This window comes from Schistocerca gregaria, chromosome 3 (genome assembly GCF_023897955.1).
Source record: "Schistocerca gregaria isolate iqSchGreg1 chromosome 3, iqSchGreg1.2, whole genome shotgun sequence".
Classification (NCBI taxonomy): Eukaryota; Metazoa; Arthropoda; class Insecta; order Orthoptera; family Acrididae; genus Schistocerca; species Schistocerca gregaria.
In genome coordinates, this window is record NC_064922.1 from 647,398,290 (window position 1) to 647,417,562 (window position 19,273).

At 42.5% G+C, this 19,273-nt stretch overlaps 1 protein-coding gene across 1 annotated transcript in view; it reads right to left on the reverse strand.

The window, feature by feature from the left end:
- The window catches only part of LOC126355785 (uncharacterized), a 183,783-nt gene that overhangs the window by 139,774 nt on the left and 24,736 nt on the right, over positions 1-19,273 (reverse strand). Inside the window, exon 2 of the mRNA XM_050006195.1 lies at positions 6,653-7,277. Within this exon, the coding sequence (XP_049862152.1) occupies positions 6,653-7,184 (532 nt within the window). The 5' untranslated portion in view covers positions 7,185-7,277. The remainder of the gene's footprint in view (positions 1-6,652; positions 7,278-19,273) is intronic.

Consider the following 19,273-nt stretch of genomic DNA (forward strand, 5'->3'; position numbering starts at 1 on the left):
AGGCTGTCCGTTTCTGGACTGTAATAGTCCTCAAACCATTGGCTCACAGGTGCTGCTTCATGACAGGCTGCATTGTCATGCTGATACATCCATCGTCCCAGAACTGTTCCTCCACTGTACGCAGTACACGACGAAGTAACATGTGTTCACATTCTTCCGCATTTAGCGTTTTCTTAAATGCAATAATGGGACACTGTCCTAACTACGAAAAACACTCCCTTACGGTTATGGCGGTACACATTATGGCACATAGTGCTCAGCAGGCATACGGCAAATCCTAACTCTTCAAACGGATTGCCACAGACATAAACTGATTCGTCGCTTTCAATCCCTCGTTTCCAGTGATAAACAGTCCGGTGGCCCTGCTCTTTACACCACATCAAGCGTCACTCACCACTGACAACGGAAAGTTATGCCTTAGTGGAAGCTGCTCGACCACTATACCCATTCTTTTCGATTCCCTAAGCACAGTCATTTTGGTAGGTGATTGCACTTTGGAACTCATGAGTGATTCCTTCCGCTGACGGCACGTACAACGCTTAGTGATCATTACGTGGGATGTGCCTGTTATTGGTTTAGCTAATGGTTGTTCCTTCTGATTTCCTTTTCAGAACCACTTTAGCAACAGTCAAATTCGGTAGTTTTAATGGACTGAAATGTCCCTCATGATATTACTCACAAAACATCCAAAGACGAGTGATTTCAGGTGTGCCGCAGGGGAGTGTCGTAGGACCTTTGCTATTTACAATATACATAAATGACCTTGTGGATAAATTGGAAGTTCACTGCGGCTTTTTGCGGACGATGCTGTGGTATAACGAGAGGTTGTAACATTGGAAAACTGTACTCAAATGCAGGAGAATCTGCAACGAATTGACGCATGGTGCAGGGGATGGCAATTGAATCTCAATGTAGACAAGTGTAATGTGCTGCGAATACACAGAAAGAAATATCCTTTATCATTTAGCTACACTATAGCAGGCCAGCAACTGAAAGCAGTTAATTCCATAAATTATCTGGGAGTAGGCATTAGGAGTGATTTAAAATGGAATGATCATATAAAGTTGATCGTCGGTAAAGCAGATGCCAGACTGAGATTCATTGGAAGAATCCTAAGGAAATGCAATCCGTAAACAAAGGAAGTAGGTTACAGTACACTTGTTTGCCCACTGCTTGAATATTGCTCACCAGTATGGAATCCGTACCAGATAGGGTTGATAGAAGAGATAGAGAAGATCCAACGGAGAGCAGCGCGCTTCGTTACAGGATCATTTAGTAATCGCGAAAGCGTTACGGAGATGATAGATAAACTCATGTGGAAGACTTAGCAGGAGAGACGTTCAGTAGCTCAGTACGGGTTTTTGTTGAAGTTTCGTGAACATACCTTCACATAGGAGTCAAGCAGTATATTGCTCCTTTCAACACACTGTTCATTCCGTTCAACTGCTCTTCCAAGTCCTTTGCTGTCTCTGGCAGAATTACAACGTCATCGGCTAACCTCAAAGTTTTTATTTCTTCTCCATGGATTTTAATACCTACTCCGAATTTTTCTTTTGTTTCCTTCACTGCCTGCTCAATATACAGATTGAATAACATCGGGGAGAGGCTACAACCCTGTCTCACTCCCTTTCCAACTACTCCTTCCCTTTCATGCCTCTCAACACTTATAACTGCCATCTGTTTTCTGTACAAATTGTAAATAGCCTTTCGCTCCATGTATTTTACCCCTGCCACCTTCATAATTTGAAAGAGAGTATTCCAGTCAACATTGTCAAAAGCTGTCTCTAAGTCTACAAATTCTAGAAACGTAGGTTTGCCTTTCGTTAATCTAGCTTCTAAGATAAGCCGTAGGGTCAGTATTGCCTCACGTGTTCCATTATTTCTACGGAATCCAAACTGATCTTCCCTAAGTTCGGCTTCTACTAGTTTTTACATTCGTCTGTAAAGAATTCGCGTTAGTACTTTGCAGCCGTGACTTATTAGACTGATAGTTCGGTAATTTTCACATCTGTCAACACCTGCTTTCTTTGGGATTGGGATTATTATATTCTTCTTGAAGTCTGAAGGTATTTCGCCTGTCTCATACATCTTGCTCACCCGATGCTAGAGTTCTGTCAGGGCTGGCTGACCCAAGGCTATAAGTAGTTGTAATAGAATGGTGTCAACTCCCGGAGCCTTATTTCGGCTTAGATCTTTCAGTTCTCTGTCAAACTCTTCACGCAGTATCATATCTCCTATTTCATCTTCATCTGCATGCTCTTCCGTGTCGATAATATTGTCCCCAAATACATTGCCCTATATAGACCCACTATATATTCCTTCCTTTTTCTGCTTTCCCTTCTTTGCTTAGAACTGGGTTTCCATCTGAGCTCTTGATATTCATACGAGTGGTTCTCTTTTCTCCAAAGATCTCCTTTATTTTCCTGTAGGCAGTATCTATCTTATCCCTAGTGATATATGCCTCTACATCCTCACATTTGTCCTCTAGAAATCCCAGCTTAGCCATTTTGCACTTCCTGTCGATCTCAATTTTGAGACGTTTTTATTCCTTTTTGCCTGCTTCATTTACTGCATTTTAATATTTTTTTCCTTTCAGCAATTAAATGCTGTATCTCCTCAATGACCCAAGGATTTCTACTAGCCCTCGTCTTTTTACCTATTTAATCCTCGGCTGCCTTCACTATTTCATATCTCAGAGCTACCCATTCTTCATCTACTGTATTTCTCTCCCCCATTCTCGTCAATCGTTCCCTAATGCTCTCTCTGAAACTATCCACAACCTCTACTTCTGTCAGTTTATCCAGGTCCCGCATCCTTAAATTCCCACCTTTTTGCAGTTTCTTCAGTTTTAATCTACAGTTCATAGCCAATATGCTGTGTTCAGAGTCCACATCTGTCCCTGGAAACATCTTATAATTTAAAACCTGGTTCCGAAATCTCGGTCTTACAATTATAATCTATCTGACACTTCCAGTATCTCCAGGCTTCTTCCATGTATACAAGTTTCTTTCATAATTCTTGAACCAAGTGTTAGCTATGGTTAAGTTATGCACTGTGTACAATTCTATCAGGCGCCTTCCTTTTTCATTCCTTACCCCCATTCCATATTCACATACTGCGTTTCCTTCTCTCCTTTTTCCTACTATCGAATTACAGTCACCCATGACTATTAAATTTTCGTCTCCCTTCACTATCTGAATAATTTCTTTTATCTCATCATACATTTCATCAATCTCTTCGTCATCTGCGGAGCTAGTAAGAATATAAGATTATACTACTGTGTTGGGCGTGGGCGTCGCGTCTATCTTCGCCACAATAATGCGTTCACTATGATTTTTGTAGTAACTTACCAGCACTTCTATTTTTTATTCATTATTAAACCTATTCCAGCATTACCCTTATTTGATTTTGTATTTATAACCCTGTGGTCACCTGACGAGAAGTTTTGTTCCTCCTACCACCGAACTTCACTAACTCCCACTATATATAACTTTTTAACCCATCCATTTCCCTTTTTAAATTTTCTAACCTACCTGCCCGATTAAGGGATGTGACATTCCACGCTCCGATCCGTAGAACGCCAGTTTTCTTTCTCCTGGTAACGACGTCCTCCTGAATAGTCCCCTCCCGGAGATCCGAATGGGGGACTATTTTACCTCCAGAGTATTTTACCCAAGAGGATGCCATCATTATTTAACTATACAGTAAAGCTGCAAGCCCTCGGGAAAAATTACGGCCGTAGTTTCACCTTGCTTTCAGCCGTTCGCAGTACCAGCACAGCAAGACCGTTTTGGTTAGTGTTACAAGGCCAGATCAATCAGTCATCCAGACTGTTGGCTCTGCAACTACTGAAAAGGCTGCTGCCCATCTTCAGGAACCACGCGTTTGTCTGGCCTCTCAACAGATACCCCTCCGTTGTGGTTGCACCTATGGCACTGCTGTCAGTATCGCCGAGGAACGCAAGCCTCCCCACCAACGGCAAGATCCATGGTTCATGGAGGGGGTGAGAAGACCCATAATATACAATACATACAAGAGCGTAGAGCGCACAATAAGGAAGGAGGTATCAAGGATATAGCGCTTAGATTGAGATGTTGTAAGACAGGGAGCAGTTTTTCTCGCCTACTGTTTAACGTATACATCGACAAGCAGCGGTGGAAAGAGAAGACAGTCTCAAAAGTGGGATTAAAGTTTAAGGGGAACTATATGTCAATGGAAAGATTCACTGATGAAACTGCTGTTCTCAGTGAAGGTCAAGAAGAATTACAGTGTAAGTAGAACAGTACAGAATATGCCTGAGAGTGAATCATAGAAAGACGAAAATAACGAGAAGAATCAGAAATGAGATTAGCGCTCATTAACATAAAAATTGGTCATCACTGAGCAGGCGAATGAAGGAATTCTGCTATCTTGGAAGCGAAATAATCCCTTACGGACAAAGCAAACACGATACAAGAAAGAGAACAGCACAGCCAAAAAGAGGATTCGTGGCCGACAGAAGCCGAACAGTATGAAACGCGGTCTTTAACTTACGAAAGGTATTTCTGGAAATGTACATTTGGAGCACAGCACTGGATGGTAGTGAACAAGGACTTCGGGGAAAGTGGAACTGACGAGAATCGAGGCGTTTGGGATGTGGTGCGAGTGAACAAGGACTTCGGGGAAAGTGGAACTGACGAGAATCGAGGCGTTTGGGATGTGGTGCGAAAGAAAAAGAGTTGAAAATTACTTGGCCTGATTAGATAAAGGATGAAGAAGTTCTTCGCAGTATCGGCGAATAAGCAACATAATAGTACTATAGCGAGCTGTGGAGGGTAAAAGCTTTAGCGAATAACAAATATAGGAAATCATCGAACAAATAATTGAAAACGTAGGGTGCAAGTGCAACTGTGGAATGAAGAGGTTAGTGCGGGAGAGTAATTCAAGTCAGGTCACATCGAAACAGCCATAAGACCCATGAGAAAAATGAAAATGCTGAAGGTTACAGCTCAACCTTTCACTACCAATCGTATGTATGTATGTATAGCACTGTAGGTTGAGACGCAGTGAGAATTTGCTGCATGTAATTGCTATATACAAGTGCCCTATTGGTAAACAGATGTCTGCTAACAATCCGCAGAATTCTTATAATTACAGCTTGCACCTGTAGGTTTTGCTGTCTTCATATTTTGTTGCAAACCCTCTGCTCTGCTCCGCTTCGCATTGCCGAAATTAATTATTTTGCGCCTGCAGATAGGCAACCAATTGGGCAGATTAGCACAACGAGCTGCTGAGTCAATAAGTGCAGGTACGTATTTGACGTTCACAACGCCACAAACGGTGCCCATAGTCAGCACATTTAATGTGAGTAAAAAACTTGGAGGTATGCTCTACCGACTGGTACTAGTTTTTTGCTGTATGTCTTGTACTCGCTGCTCAGACGTGTTGTAAAACACGAGAGGCATTCAAGAATAACCCTGCTCGTCCCGACCTCCCCGTACTGGAAAACGAAACAGCGGGGAATATTGTTCCTCATACTGATATTTATGACTATGAAATTAAATAAAATAACCGTACACTAACGGTGTTTACTAAAAGAAAATTAAAATAAGAAAATAATAAAACAAAAAGAAAGAAAAAAATGGTGAAGTGTTTAATTACCTGTTCTTGTCATTTCTGTACGAGGTGCATTCAATAAGTAATGGAACACCTCTTATTCTGAAAGCAAGTTGATTTCATTCAGTACATCATAGCACCTTATTACTCTCCACTGTTTTGGCTATTAAGTACTGTTTTTCAACATAAGCCGGAAGGTGTGAGATCCGGGCTGTCGGGAGGGTGGGGAGGAACTGTTGAAATGGTTCAAATGGCTCTGAGCACTATGGGACTTAACTGCTGAGGTCATCAGTCCCCTAGAACTTGGAACTACTTCAACCTAACTAACCTAAAGACATCACACATATCCACGCCCGAGACAGGATTCGAACCTACGACAGTAGCGGTCGCGCGGTTCCAGGCTGTAGCGCCTAGAACCGCACGGCCACGCCGGCTGCCGGAAGAACAGTTGAAGGAAGTTTTGTGAGCTCCTCTCGGTTGTGCAGACTTGTCTGAGGCCTTGGATTATCATGGGGGAGGAGAAGTTCGTCTGCGCTTACGTGGTCACGAACACGTGGCCTTTATCTTGACACGAGAGGTGGTGTGGCGACAGACGATTGCTAGTTTGTTTCCTGTTCGAAGAGATGAACCCATGTTTCATTCCCTGTGACGATATTACACAAAAAAATTCGATGATGAGAGGCGCCGTACCCACCGACTCGCCGTACTTTTGTTCACTGTGAGGTCTTCGTAGACATTGCACAAGCGCCTACGAATATCTGTGATGGTCTGGTTTTGCAACGAAAGAAACTCAGTGACGGTTCTCTGCTCGGAACGCACTTCCGTAACAGACGCAATTTTAAAGGCTACGTATAGCGCCGAAACCTGAAGGAACTTTATGAAACCACAGGAGCTGAAAGGGGGAATAGTTCACGTCGTCCAGCAACAAAATGCTCATTTTTCAACTGAAACTCACCGAGAGAAACATTTGTAGCATTACTTATTGAACGCCCATCGTACTTTGAGTCTTAACCAAAATAACTTAGACTGGTGAAATGAGACGTGGAGGTGGAGTTACCTGGTTGGAAGAGGCCAAAGAAGCTTCTGGCGGCGGTAGATGCACGAGACCCCGAGAGGGCTGTCCACGCGTCGCGCAGGGAGACGGTGAGTGCGTGCGTGCGGAGGAAGCGGCTCACGCGGGTCGCAAGCGGCTCCGCGGCGCTACGACCTCCGCCCCCGCCGCCCCCGGCGGTGCGGCGCAGCGCCAGGCCTGGCGCCAGCGGCAGCACGTCGCGGGCCTCGGCGCGCTGCAGCAGCCTCCCCAGCACCGCCTCCGCGCAGGCCACCACGTCCGGCGGCGGCGCCTGCCCGCCCCCACGCCGCTCGCCGCAGTCGCGCCGCATCTCCTCCACCAGCAAGTTCACCGCGCACGACGGGCACCATGTCGCTGCCTCTCCCTCCGAATTATTCGAACTGTCTCTGCCACTAAGTTCTTTGTCCTTCTGGCTATTTCTCGTCGTAGTGTCCGAGTGAACACTTTCCCCTAAACACATGCTTGCACACAACACGGCCACGCTGGCCCACCACAACACTTTAACTTCGCGCCTCATTTTCTGTCGTAGTCTATCTTCAGTGTCACACGATTTCCATCAAATGTTTATTAGCTGCTCATTGTCCTGTTCATCTTCATAACTGTATTAATGCTGAAAAGAGAAAAGATTTTCTGTCAGGCCACGAAGTGCTATATCGAGGTGCAACATCCATTCAGTTGACAAAAGTAATGGGACACAGTTATGGACAAATACAGGCGACGAAAATAGCGCCTACAGAAGGCACAGAAAGGCAGTGCATTGCCGGAGCTGTTATTTGTACTCAGGTGATTCGTGTGGAAAGGTTTCCGACGTGGTTATGGCCGCACGACGGGAATTAATAGATTCTAAACGCGGAATGGATATTCCATTTTGGAAATCGTTGGAGAATTCAGTATTCCGAGATCCACGATATCAACAGTGTGCCCAGAATACAAAATTTCATGCATTACGTCTCTCCACGGACAACGCACAGGCCGACAGCCTTCACTTAATGCCCGAGAGCAGCGACGTTTGCGTAGAGTTTTCAGTGCCAAGAGACAAGCAACACTGCGTGGACTAACCGCAGAAATCAATGTGGAATGTGCGAACGTATCTGTTAAGCCAGTGGAGCAAAATCTGTCATTAATAGGCTTTCACAGTAGACGATCGAGGGGAGTATCTTTGCTAACAGCACGACATCGCCTGCAGCGCCTGTTCTGGGCTCGTGACTGTATTTGTTCGACCTTATACAACTGTAAAACCGTGATCTTGTCAGATGAGACCCTATTTCAACTGGTAAGAGCTGACGGTAGAGTTTCAGTTTGGCGCAGACGCCACGAAGCCAAGGACCCAGGTTGTCAACAACGCACTATTGGGTTGGGTTCTTTGGGGGAAGAGACCACACAGCGAGGTCATCGTTCTCATCAGATTAGGGAAGGAAGTCGGCCGTGCCCTTTCAAAGGAACCATTCCGGCATTTGCCTGGAGCGATTTAGGGAAATTACGGAAAACCTAAATCAGTGTGGGCGGCCGCGGGATTGAACCGTCGTCCTCCCGAATGCGAGTCCAAGGCACTGTGCAAGTTGGTAGTGGGTCCATATTGGTGTCGATCCTCTGATCCAACTGAACCGATCATTGACTGGAAATGGTTATGTTCGGCTACTTGGAGACCATTTGCAGACATTCATGGACTTCATGTTCCCAAAAAGCATTCGAATCTTTAAGGATGCCAATGGGCTATGTCACCGCGCCTCAGTTGTTTGTGACTGATCTGAAAACATCCTCGACAATATGAGCATACGATTTGGCCACCTCTGTCGCCCAATACGTAACACATCGAACATTAATACTGTAGTATACAATAGAGATGTCAGTACCGGCAACACTTTCAAAATTATGGACGGCTGTAGGGGCCGTATGGTTCAGTATTACTGGAGGGGTCTTACTGAGGTGACAAAATTCCTGAGATATCTCCTAATACCGTGTCGGACATTATTTCTCCCGGCGTGGTGCAGAAACTGGACGTGTCATAGACTCAACAGATCTGTTTGAGTCCATGCCATGTGCAGCTGCTGCATTACACCAGGAAAAATAATGTCCGACATGGTATTAGGAGATATCTCACGAATTTTGTCACCTCAGTGTAAAGACCTAATTTACAAATCAACCCTCATAGTGGAGCGTACTATTTGATTCATTTCTTTATATATAATTTTGTCATCAGGTGCATTCCCTGATCTGTGGGAATTACGGTACGTAATAGCAGTGTGAGATAAATTTAATTGCTAAAACACGATTTACTATATGATAATCCATGTTCATCGTTGTACTGGCAACAAGTTAGAGCATTAGTCGTTGAACTGTTGATTGTGCTTTGCATGTGACCCTGATGAAGCATTCCTGTGGCTCGCAGTACGCAGCCGTGTTTTATAATAATACGCTTCAAAGCAACTAATAGTCGAATTGAAAAATATCAACTAACGTCAAGAGTTCCGTAATAGCATACTTTTACTGTTTTATAAGAAACGAAAATACTCTCTAGAAAAAAAAGAGAAAACGAGGCACCACGAAAGAATTAATGGCACACGGACATGTGACGTACATGTGCAGAAAAACTAACGATTACAACTTCAGAACAGTTGGATGTTTTATTCAAGAGAAAGGGCTTTACAAATAGAGAAAGTGCGTTGGTTCACCTCTGGCCCTTATGTAAGCACTTCTTCGGCTTGGCATTAATTGATAGAATTGTTCAATGTCCTTCTGAAAAGTGTAGTACCAGATGCTATGTAACTGGAGAGGTGGATCGTCAAAATCCCAAGCTGTTTGGAGTGTCGTGCCGTAATGGACCAAAAAGATGTGAACTGGGGAGAGATCTGATGACCTTGCTGGCCACGGTGGGATTTGGTAAGCACGAAGACAAGCAATAGAAACTCTCGGCGTGTATGGGTGGGCATCATCTTGCTGAAATGTAAGACTAGGATGGCTTGCCCTGGAGACAACAAAACGGGGCTTAGAATATCTCCGGCATTCCGCTATGTTGTCAGGGTGCTAATATCTAATTAGTTCGACACGTTTTGGAAGCATGCTGCCATCATCAGGTGCACTCCAGTTACATGTACATTGTATTAATCTGAAATATGATTAGTTTCATTTGTTGTGTGTCCCAGTGAGGTTATGTGTCGAAATAGAATCCTACACAAAAATATACATATACTTTAGCATGTACATTAAGTGATCTGCATGTTTATATCATTTAAATAGTACATTTACTTACGTATTTGTTAGAAATTAGTCGTCTGACGCACAGAGTGGAGTAACAATCACACTTTCAGTGAACCACACCGCCATTAGACTGTTTTATTGTTTATATAAGTACAAGTATTCCATTTTATGTCTTTAACGTTTATTAGAGGACATAAAATAATATACTTGAAAATAGCATAAAAGAACGAAACCTGGATTGTACTTAAATAAACAATAAAACAATCAAATAATGGTGTGCTCCTTTAAAAAATATTGTATTCCTGTCGCTCAGAAACATTGGAAACTGTTAACACTTTCACATACCAAAGAGACTTAACTGCTGAGATAAATTATTTTCGATTGGTAAGATAATACTAGATGGTGAAGATGACACCTCTTTCATTGACTTATATTTATTCCATGTCACAAAACATTCTAAAAGCAATTTCCTATTGTTATAGACAATATTTTCAATCAAATATATATTCAACATTTGAGAAGTTTTGAAGATATTAAAACAGCCAATTTCTACCTTATCATTTAATAGGTTCTTCCCATGTACTGGGCAATGAATGAATATTTATAATTCTTCCCATAAGTCTGTCAGGTCATACTTTGCCCTGACAGATTACACCACATGAATGTTTTCGGTGCAATTAAGATTGTAAGTTTTTTTTTTCTTTTTCAGTTCCCTTGTATGTCACAGAGTCTGCAGAGTAAAATACTGCAGCCAGATGAAATAGTAGCACAGGATACCGCAAAGAGTTATTAAATTAATCAGTAGATGGCAAATCTAAAGCCAGGGATAGTAAATAACAACTATTTCAAAAGGAATTCCATGGGGCAGTGATGAGTAGACTAACTACACTATCAAGGCGAATTTTTTAAAATAAGCCAAACATAAAGAAAGGTGGGCAATGTGTCGACAAAGATTGGAGTGGGACTTCGTGATTATTTTAAAGAGAAATATTCTGAAATAATGTGAAAAATAAATAACGGTAAAGGGATCAATGTCAAAAGAAGTGTTTACTACAAGTTAAGCAACACTCTTTGTCTCTTAAGTTCAGTTATGAGAACATACTTCAATTTGTGTGTTCAAATAAATAATTGTTTAATTTTTTTGCTTTAGTCTCAAGTAGCCTGAATTTCTCCACATATAGTTTCATTCACATAACGATTATTGAGGCTTTCATAGAATGGGAATAATCACTTCCACTGTTGGCTGTCTACAGAATACATAGCTGTGAGAAACAGATTATACAAAAACAACATGAAGTGGTTGAGCGCTGATAACGATGTAATATAAAGTTAAGAAATGTCTCTGATTATTCATCATCAAAGTAATGTGATAAATACATTTCGTGTTCCTTGTCCATTTTATATATTATATGAGGCCCATAGACAGGGTGACCAGTGTCCTTTGTGTGGGGTGGTAATTGGTTATATATTATAATTGTTTGTGTGGTAGTTGTTTATATGTAAATTGTACTTGTTGTAGGTGTTTTTATGTGCGCTTTTGAGTTGTGTAAGTTGTTTTCTTTATTGATGTTTAGGTCTGGGAACTTGATGATATGATTGTTTTCATATTCAACAGTGAATTTGACATACTCAAACACACAGAAATAAAAAATTCAATGCTGAATACAAAACCAATGACGGCATTATCTTCCTAGATCTAACCACCAATAAAGGAAACAATTTACACACCTTAGAAGCCCACATAAGAACTGCAACAATAGACACCACCATACGTATCTCGTCTTGGCATCTCACTTACCTTACCATCGCATGAGACATAAACATGCTACATACAGAGCTCTAGTTAATGGAGCCAACAATATACCTGTCGATAACAATGCGAAGTTCGATGAAATCAGCACAATCAAACAAACTGTGGCAGCAAATGGCTATGATGACTCACTTATTGACAACCTCTCACAGATAATAAAAAACAACAATAAACCAAATGTCACAAAGAAGGTAAAAAGAAACCCACTGCGCGCATACTATTCACAAACAAACACTCCTACAAAACAGCAAAAATTTTTAAAACGGCACAACACTGACATTGTCTTTTCAACACATAAGAAACTGTAACACAATCTGTGACACAACATAGTCGCAAAGACAGATAAACACATACAAGCAGGTATATATAAATCAGCACAAAGCAGATCCCTCTATGTAGGTCAAAGCAGGAGGGATTTCCAGGAAAGATAAAATGAAAATATAGAGACCCACCATAAATCAGCAATAGCCCCCACACATAGGACTGTTCCATAGTATGGTGAATGATCTTCACATGTTACGTAAAATGTGCAAGGGACACCAAATGGACGTACAAGGAGAATTTGAAATTTTAATTCATGGCGCAATACATGGTAACATGTTACTAGCTGAGGGGCTATAAGTTAACAATTTTAACTTCTTCAAAAAAATTTACAATGTTGAATGTTTATTTTCTCCAAAATATTTTCTTTAACAATAAAAAGTTGTCTTTACCAAGTTACAATGTTCTTTAATTTGTGCCATGACATAAACACATTTAAATAGAAAAAGTTTCTGGGTATTTCTAACATGAACTCAGGGTAGGACCAGCAACTTGAATAGCAAATTCTTTATCGTAATTGTGTCACAGTTGCGTTTTATTAAGCTGGCGACTTGTTTCGAACTGCCAAGCTCATTTTAAAGCAAGGGCTATGAGTCTAGCTCATCTGCACTTCGTAAATACATCTACAATATGAAGTTAGTCTGATATTCCATGTGTGTACTACCCATGTGTGAACTGATTGTCATGTAACAAAGCACTATTAGTGCAGCTTGAATAGGCTTGGTTTTAAAATAAATTTGGTAGTTCGAAATTAGTGGTCAGCTTAATAAAACGCAACTGTAATGGAATTATACTAAAGAGTTAGAAAAGGTTACATCTTCACTGTATACCACTGTCTTACAAATTGAAACTAGTTTATCTCAGGAGTTAAGACTGTTTGGGGTGATGTAAACATTTGTACGTGGAAGAGTTAACATGTGATGTACTTTTCACATTGCTATGTGTCCCTGACGACTGATTTCCAAAATATATGTAAGTAAATGCACTAATAAGTTAAAAACGTAACTCGCTTAAAGTGCACATAAAAAATTTATATGTATAGTACTGAATACTATTTCGGCATATAACCTCGTTGGACACAGGAAATGACATTAATCACATTTCAGATTGATACAATGTACATGTAACTCGAATGCACGTGATGGTGGAAGCATTCCTCCCGAAACGTGTCGTCCGAACTCAGAAATAAAGAAGAGATTTCAATTGCTTATTGCGCATCTCACCGGACCGAGGAAGATTCAAAGTTTTCACGCAGCTTCGCTGGTGTTTGTTTGTAGCAACATAGCGACTACACCACAAGAGAAACAATTTTGTGTGTTGGAATCTGAGCAAAGTCAATCCGTTGTTCAAGTGCACCGCGCATTGGGCTGCCAATTAAACAAGAAGTCGTTTCTGCACAACCAGATTTGTGACTAGCGTACATAATTTTTGGAAGTTGGTTGCATATGCAAAGTTTAGAGCACGGGTCGGCCACGCCTGTCTGATGAAAATGTCGAGTGCATCCTAGATGCGTTGACACGGAGCCCTCTAAAGTCAGGCCAGGAACTTCATCTTCCTCAAACAACGGTGTGGCGTATTTTGAAACATGCCTGCATATGAAGTTTACAAGTAGCAGTTACTGCAGCAATTGCGTCCCGACGATCCTAACAGAAGATACGAATTTTGGGTTTCCGTTCTGTAGGGTATGGCAGAGGGCACCTTTCCCAGACTAATCGAAGTTTCATCTATCGGGCAAAGTAAACCGCCATAACGTAAGAATTTAGGGGCCACAAAATCTTGGCGTGGTCTTCGAACCTTAAAGAGACTCACCGAATCTGAATGTTGCTTTGTCCATTTCTATTCATAAAGTCTAGGGAACTTTCTGTTTTGCGGAGGAAATTGTCACATTAATTTCACACCTAGAGTGACTGTAAGAAGATACAAGATGACTTGGACAGGGTTTGTAATTGGTGTAAAGAATGGAAGCTAACTCTAAATATAGATAAATGTAAATTAAGCAGATGAATAGGAAAAAGAATCCCGTAATGTTTGAATACTCCATTAGTAGTGTAGCGATTGACACAGTCAGATCGATTAAATATTTGGGCGTAACATTGCAGAGCGATACGAAGTGGGACAAGCATATAATGGCAGTTGTGGGGAAGGCGGATAGTCGTCTTCGGTTCATTGGTAGAATTTTGGGAAGATGTGGTTCATCTATAAAGGAGACGCTTATAAAACACTAATACGAGCTATTCTTGAGTACTGCTCGAGCGTTTGGGATCTCTATCAGGTCGGATTGAGGGAGGACATAGAAGCAATTCAGAGGCGGGCTGCTAGATTTGTTACTGGTAGGTTCGATCATCACGCGAGTGTTACGGAAATGCTTCGGGAACTCGGGTGGGAGTCTCTGGAGGAAAGGAGGCGTTATTCCGTGAATCGCTACTGAGGAAATTTAGAGAACCAGCATTTGAGGTTGACTGCAGTACAATTTTACTGCCGACAACATATATTTCGCGGAAAGACCATAAAGGTAAGACAGATTAGGGCGCGTACAGAGGCATATAGGCAGTCATTTTTCCCTCGTTGCGCTTGGGAGTGGAACAAGGAGAGAAGCTACTAATTGTGGTACGAGGTACACTCAGCCACGCACCGTATGGTGGATTGCGGAATATGTATGTAGATGCTGAAAAATTTTTTGTTTCCTCAACCTCAACCTCACGAAAATTCCAATGATTCAATTTTTCGGCACGACAGCGCCTCACCTCACTCTCAACTTGAGGTGCTGTGTTATCTTGGCAACACCATCCCACGACGCTGGTTTGGAAGTGTTGGACAACAAGATCTTGTTCATTGTTTTTGGCACTCCGGATAACCAGCTCTCACATCTTGCTTTTTTTTTCCTTCTTTGGGGGGTACATGAAAGACAGAATCTTTGCCCCACCTATGGCAGCTACACATCAAGAGCTAAACGGTAACAACAGATCTGTCAGATTTCAAGTGACAACTAGTAGGAAGGAAGAGTTTCCAAGTTGCACCTGGCGCTGCACGTGGAAACGTGTGAGCGCGCTAGCCTAGACCTTGTGACCCGACAAGGCCAGAGCCCGGCGCGCCACCTGCCGCTGCGTCACAACAGCCAGTGGGCGCGGCGCGCCGCGCCAGAGGTCAGCGGGCGACCCAGAATGCAGGAGTGGCCGAGTAGCGGGAGCTCTTGCGTCAGCGCGGAAGGTGCCCGAGCGTCGACACCGGTGGCAAACAGCAAGGCTGTAAAAGACGATACATGTGTGTTCTGTTGCGGGGCATCTGTCATGGCTTTTGATCGCTGCCGTCAGCTTTCACGAACGTGGCTCAGATTTGGGAAGCTAGAGTAGTGTATCAGGTATGGACCATTACGGCGTCAGGAAACAAGCAGCTGTCATTTGGAACACATGATCACTTCCCTTTGATTTTTGCCGAGATCGAGTAAGGAGCCAGAAGGCCGGTGTGGCCGAGCGGTTCTAGGCTTTTTAGTCTGGAACCGCGCGACCGCTACGGAGCCGGTTATTGCAACTGATCGAAAGGTGAAACTTCCTGGCAGATTAAAACTGAGACTCGAACTCGGGACCTTTGCCTTTATCGGGCAAGTGCTCGGCAGGAGAGCTCTGTAAAGTTTGGAAGGTAGCAAACGAGGTACTGTCAGAAGTAAAGCTGTGAGGAAGGGGCGTGAGTCATGCATAGGTAACTCAGATGGTAGTTTCATAGCAGCGCACACTCTGCTGCAGAGTGAAAATCTCATTCTGATCGAAGGGTTTCTGTGCTTTAAACGAATACGTCATAGAATACCTTGTCGAAATTTTTGAGGTGAATGCATCCGAGAAGACACAGGCATTCGGGGCTGATTACAAGAATATTTGATAAAGAAAGTTACAAGGCTTGTCGGTAGTGATTCTTTTAGACATGGAGGTCTAGCCGATTTTATAGTGCGTTCCCGTTAATGATATAAGAAAATCATGAAGAAATTAAAACACACTGTCTGCACGAGGATATGAACCGCGTTTCTGCTGTAAGCAAATCCATTGCACTACGTGTGAAACGGAGGAGTCTACTTAGATGTGCGACACACTGGTAACTGTCCTTTAGCCAGAGATTGTAACATTAGTGAATGGCTACGGAAGAATTATCTTTAAAGATCTTGTCAGAAGATTTCTAGAGGATGCATCTTTGATTGCTTATAAGTTTCTTCAAATAGCAGCGAGAAATATGAGACTGGCGTGACCCAGAAGCACAGAGGAATATTTCATATTCGCTAATCATGCAGTACGAATCCTTTACACTCCACTTGCAGTCTGTCGGGAGCTACAGAATAATTGTAAATGAGAATAACGGACAATGTGCGTCTCTTACGTACGAGGGTCAGTCAGGCTTATAAAGTAATATCGGTAACAGAATACAGGGAACCTAAACTAAATCCTTATGAGTAACACGTTTTCCATGCATGTCAATGAAATATTAGCTTGGTGCATGAGTTGTCGCGTTTTTGTTTTGTATGTTCGTGTTCCAGCTGCTAAGGGTTTATTTATTATTTTTAGATTGTCATTTTTACTCTTGGCTCACCGCTGCTATTTCAGTTTACAAATGGCCATTTTGTCATTTAGAGATAGTGAATAGAGTTGTGAACGCTGTAAAATGGAGTTCCATGTGGAGAAATCGGAACATTTTCGACATATTCCCATGTTTGAGTTCGGTAGAGGAGTGACAGCAGAGGAGGCAGGCACACACTTTTTCGCAATGTGCGAGAATAAACCATTAGAAAGAATACGAGAAGAAAATGGCTTTCTCGTGTTAAGGAGCATCGTTTTGACATTGGTGGCTCTCCATGTTCAGGAAGAGCTTCAGGTTTTGATGACGATCGTTTAAACGCATTCATCCTCAATGATCCACTTCAGATTACTCGAGAGCTGCCAAATATGATCATTCGACCATCGTCCGACATTTGCATGCAATCTGGAAGCTTTAAACATCGGGTGTATGGTTACCACATATTTTAAGCCAGTATCATAAAAATCAGCGGGCGGCCATATGCGCATCTCTGCTTGCTCCTTATTAACTGACTGGTAAGCAGCACCGAGAATTACCATCCTGCGTTCGTTACTAGTGAGGAGGAGTGGTATCTTAATGCTAAGGTAAGGAAAAGAAAGGAATGATTGAGCCCAAACAAAGCAGCAACTCCCTGTACAAAGACCTGAGCGCATCTACGAAAGATAATGTTATGCATCTGGTGGAAGAGTGGCTGTGTGGTGTACTACGAATTGCTTCCCCGAAGTGTTGCCATCACTGCTGGCGTTTATTGTCAACAACTGAGACGTCTTGCAGATGCAGACCAAGAACAATGGCGAAGAAGACTGCGTGATGTGACACTACTCTACGATAACTCCCGTCCGCATTCTCCTAGCCTAACAAAAACCTATGTACAGAAATTCGGTTAGGAAATCATTCCGCCCCCACCTCAAGCACCTGATCTTGCGCCCTCAGATTTTCACCTTTACCGCTATCGACCAACCTTCAAGGAACTTCCTTTCTGGATGAAATGGGTTCCGAACATGACTCGACGAGTTCACCTCAAAACCACGCGACTGGCACAGTTGCGGAATCGAAAAGTTACCCGAGCCTTGGCAACTGTTGTTAATAATGAAGGAGAATATATTACTGTCGACTAAAGTCTCCGTTATATGTATCTGTTGTGTTTACTAAAAAATAAAACTCCAATAGAATGGCAGTAGAACTAACAACGTCACTGAGATATTTCGATCCTGTTAGTTACTTCAGACCTTCTTTCTTTAACAGACACTTCGTGACTGATGAAAACTATAATACGAGTTCAACAAGGAGCGAAAAATACAACTCGCCATAAAAGTTACAACACAAGAAAGGATATAGAATAACGAAATGTGTAGGTGATCTGAAGTTATTCAGGGTAGAAATTTTGTACATAGAGCTTTCACCTCTGGCGTCAACAATAGCCGTTTCTACCACTACGCAGACGGCCGTAGTGACCGAGCGGTTCTAGGTGCTTGAGTCTGGAACCGCGCGACCGCTACGGTCGTAGTTTCGAATCCTGCCTAGGGAGTGGATGTGTGTGATGTCCTTAGGTTAGTTAGGTTTAAGTAGTTCTAAGTTCTAGCGGACTGATGACCTCAGAAGTTAAGTCCCGTAGTGCTCAGATTGATTTGAACCATTTTCTACCACTACGCAGCACTTGGCAGCCGCCTGGGGCGGCAAATTTTTAAGGATATCAGAGGGCGGAAAAAATTAATTACAGGTCTAACACTGAAACTCAGCAAATGAAAAAAAAGGAAAAGTTAAAACACCGAATTGTTTTCAAAAGCATACGGAACAATTATTTAATGAATGTTTACTTACGTTGACGAAAGTGAACACATTGCCGCTACCTGCCTCAAAACTAATTTTTCCTATTCCATTTGTACTGGGAAATTTCAAAAACTGAGGACAAAAAATAAGAAACTGAGGGCGTTTGTTGTTCTTAGTCATTTTAAAGGAACTGAGAACAAAGCATGAAAATTTTGGATTTCGGTCATCGTAATTTGATGATTAAAAGTATAATAGGAGATTTGCATTGTTGTACCTTTGGAATGTGGCGGTGATAGAGGGAGGGGAATATCAAGGAGACCGGTGATACTGAAAAAGAGGGGGTGTCATTTTGCAGTTCTCGCCTAGGGCGGCAAAACATTTATTAATAGCTCTGCTATAACCTGGATGGCATCGAACGGAACTAAGTTTGGATGAGGTAGGTCACTGAGTATTGCTTTGACACTATGCCATTCAATTGTAGTTGCTGGAGACTGGTGACATGGTAATCTCTTGAAATTTAATGTATTTTCAGGGGCTGGGAATCCTGGAGAACGTGAGGATAAGATCAGCACTTTAGCAGCCTTTGTGTCTACGCGATCATTCAAAGATGTGTCTCTTGTTGTCGCCGGTTGCATCACTGTCTGTTACCACGTTAAAGGAAGCCGCAACAATGATCGCTGTATTGACTATCCGTGGTGCTCCAGGAATAATCGCACTGTCCGCTTGGAACCCTATCTTGATGCACCTCATTTGCTGACTGAAGATACGTGACTTCGCATATGTTCCTACACAGCCTGGTGAACTGTACGTCTATTCTCTCTGGCGTCAGTATCGTGAGGTACTGCTATATTGTCATTGCAGTCGTTGGAATCCGATCAACATGAGCAGCAGTATTAATGAACGATCAACCTCACTCTCGAAAGTCGATAATCCTGCTAACATCGAATTCC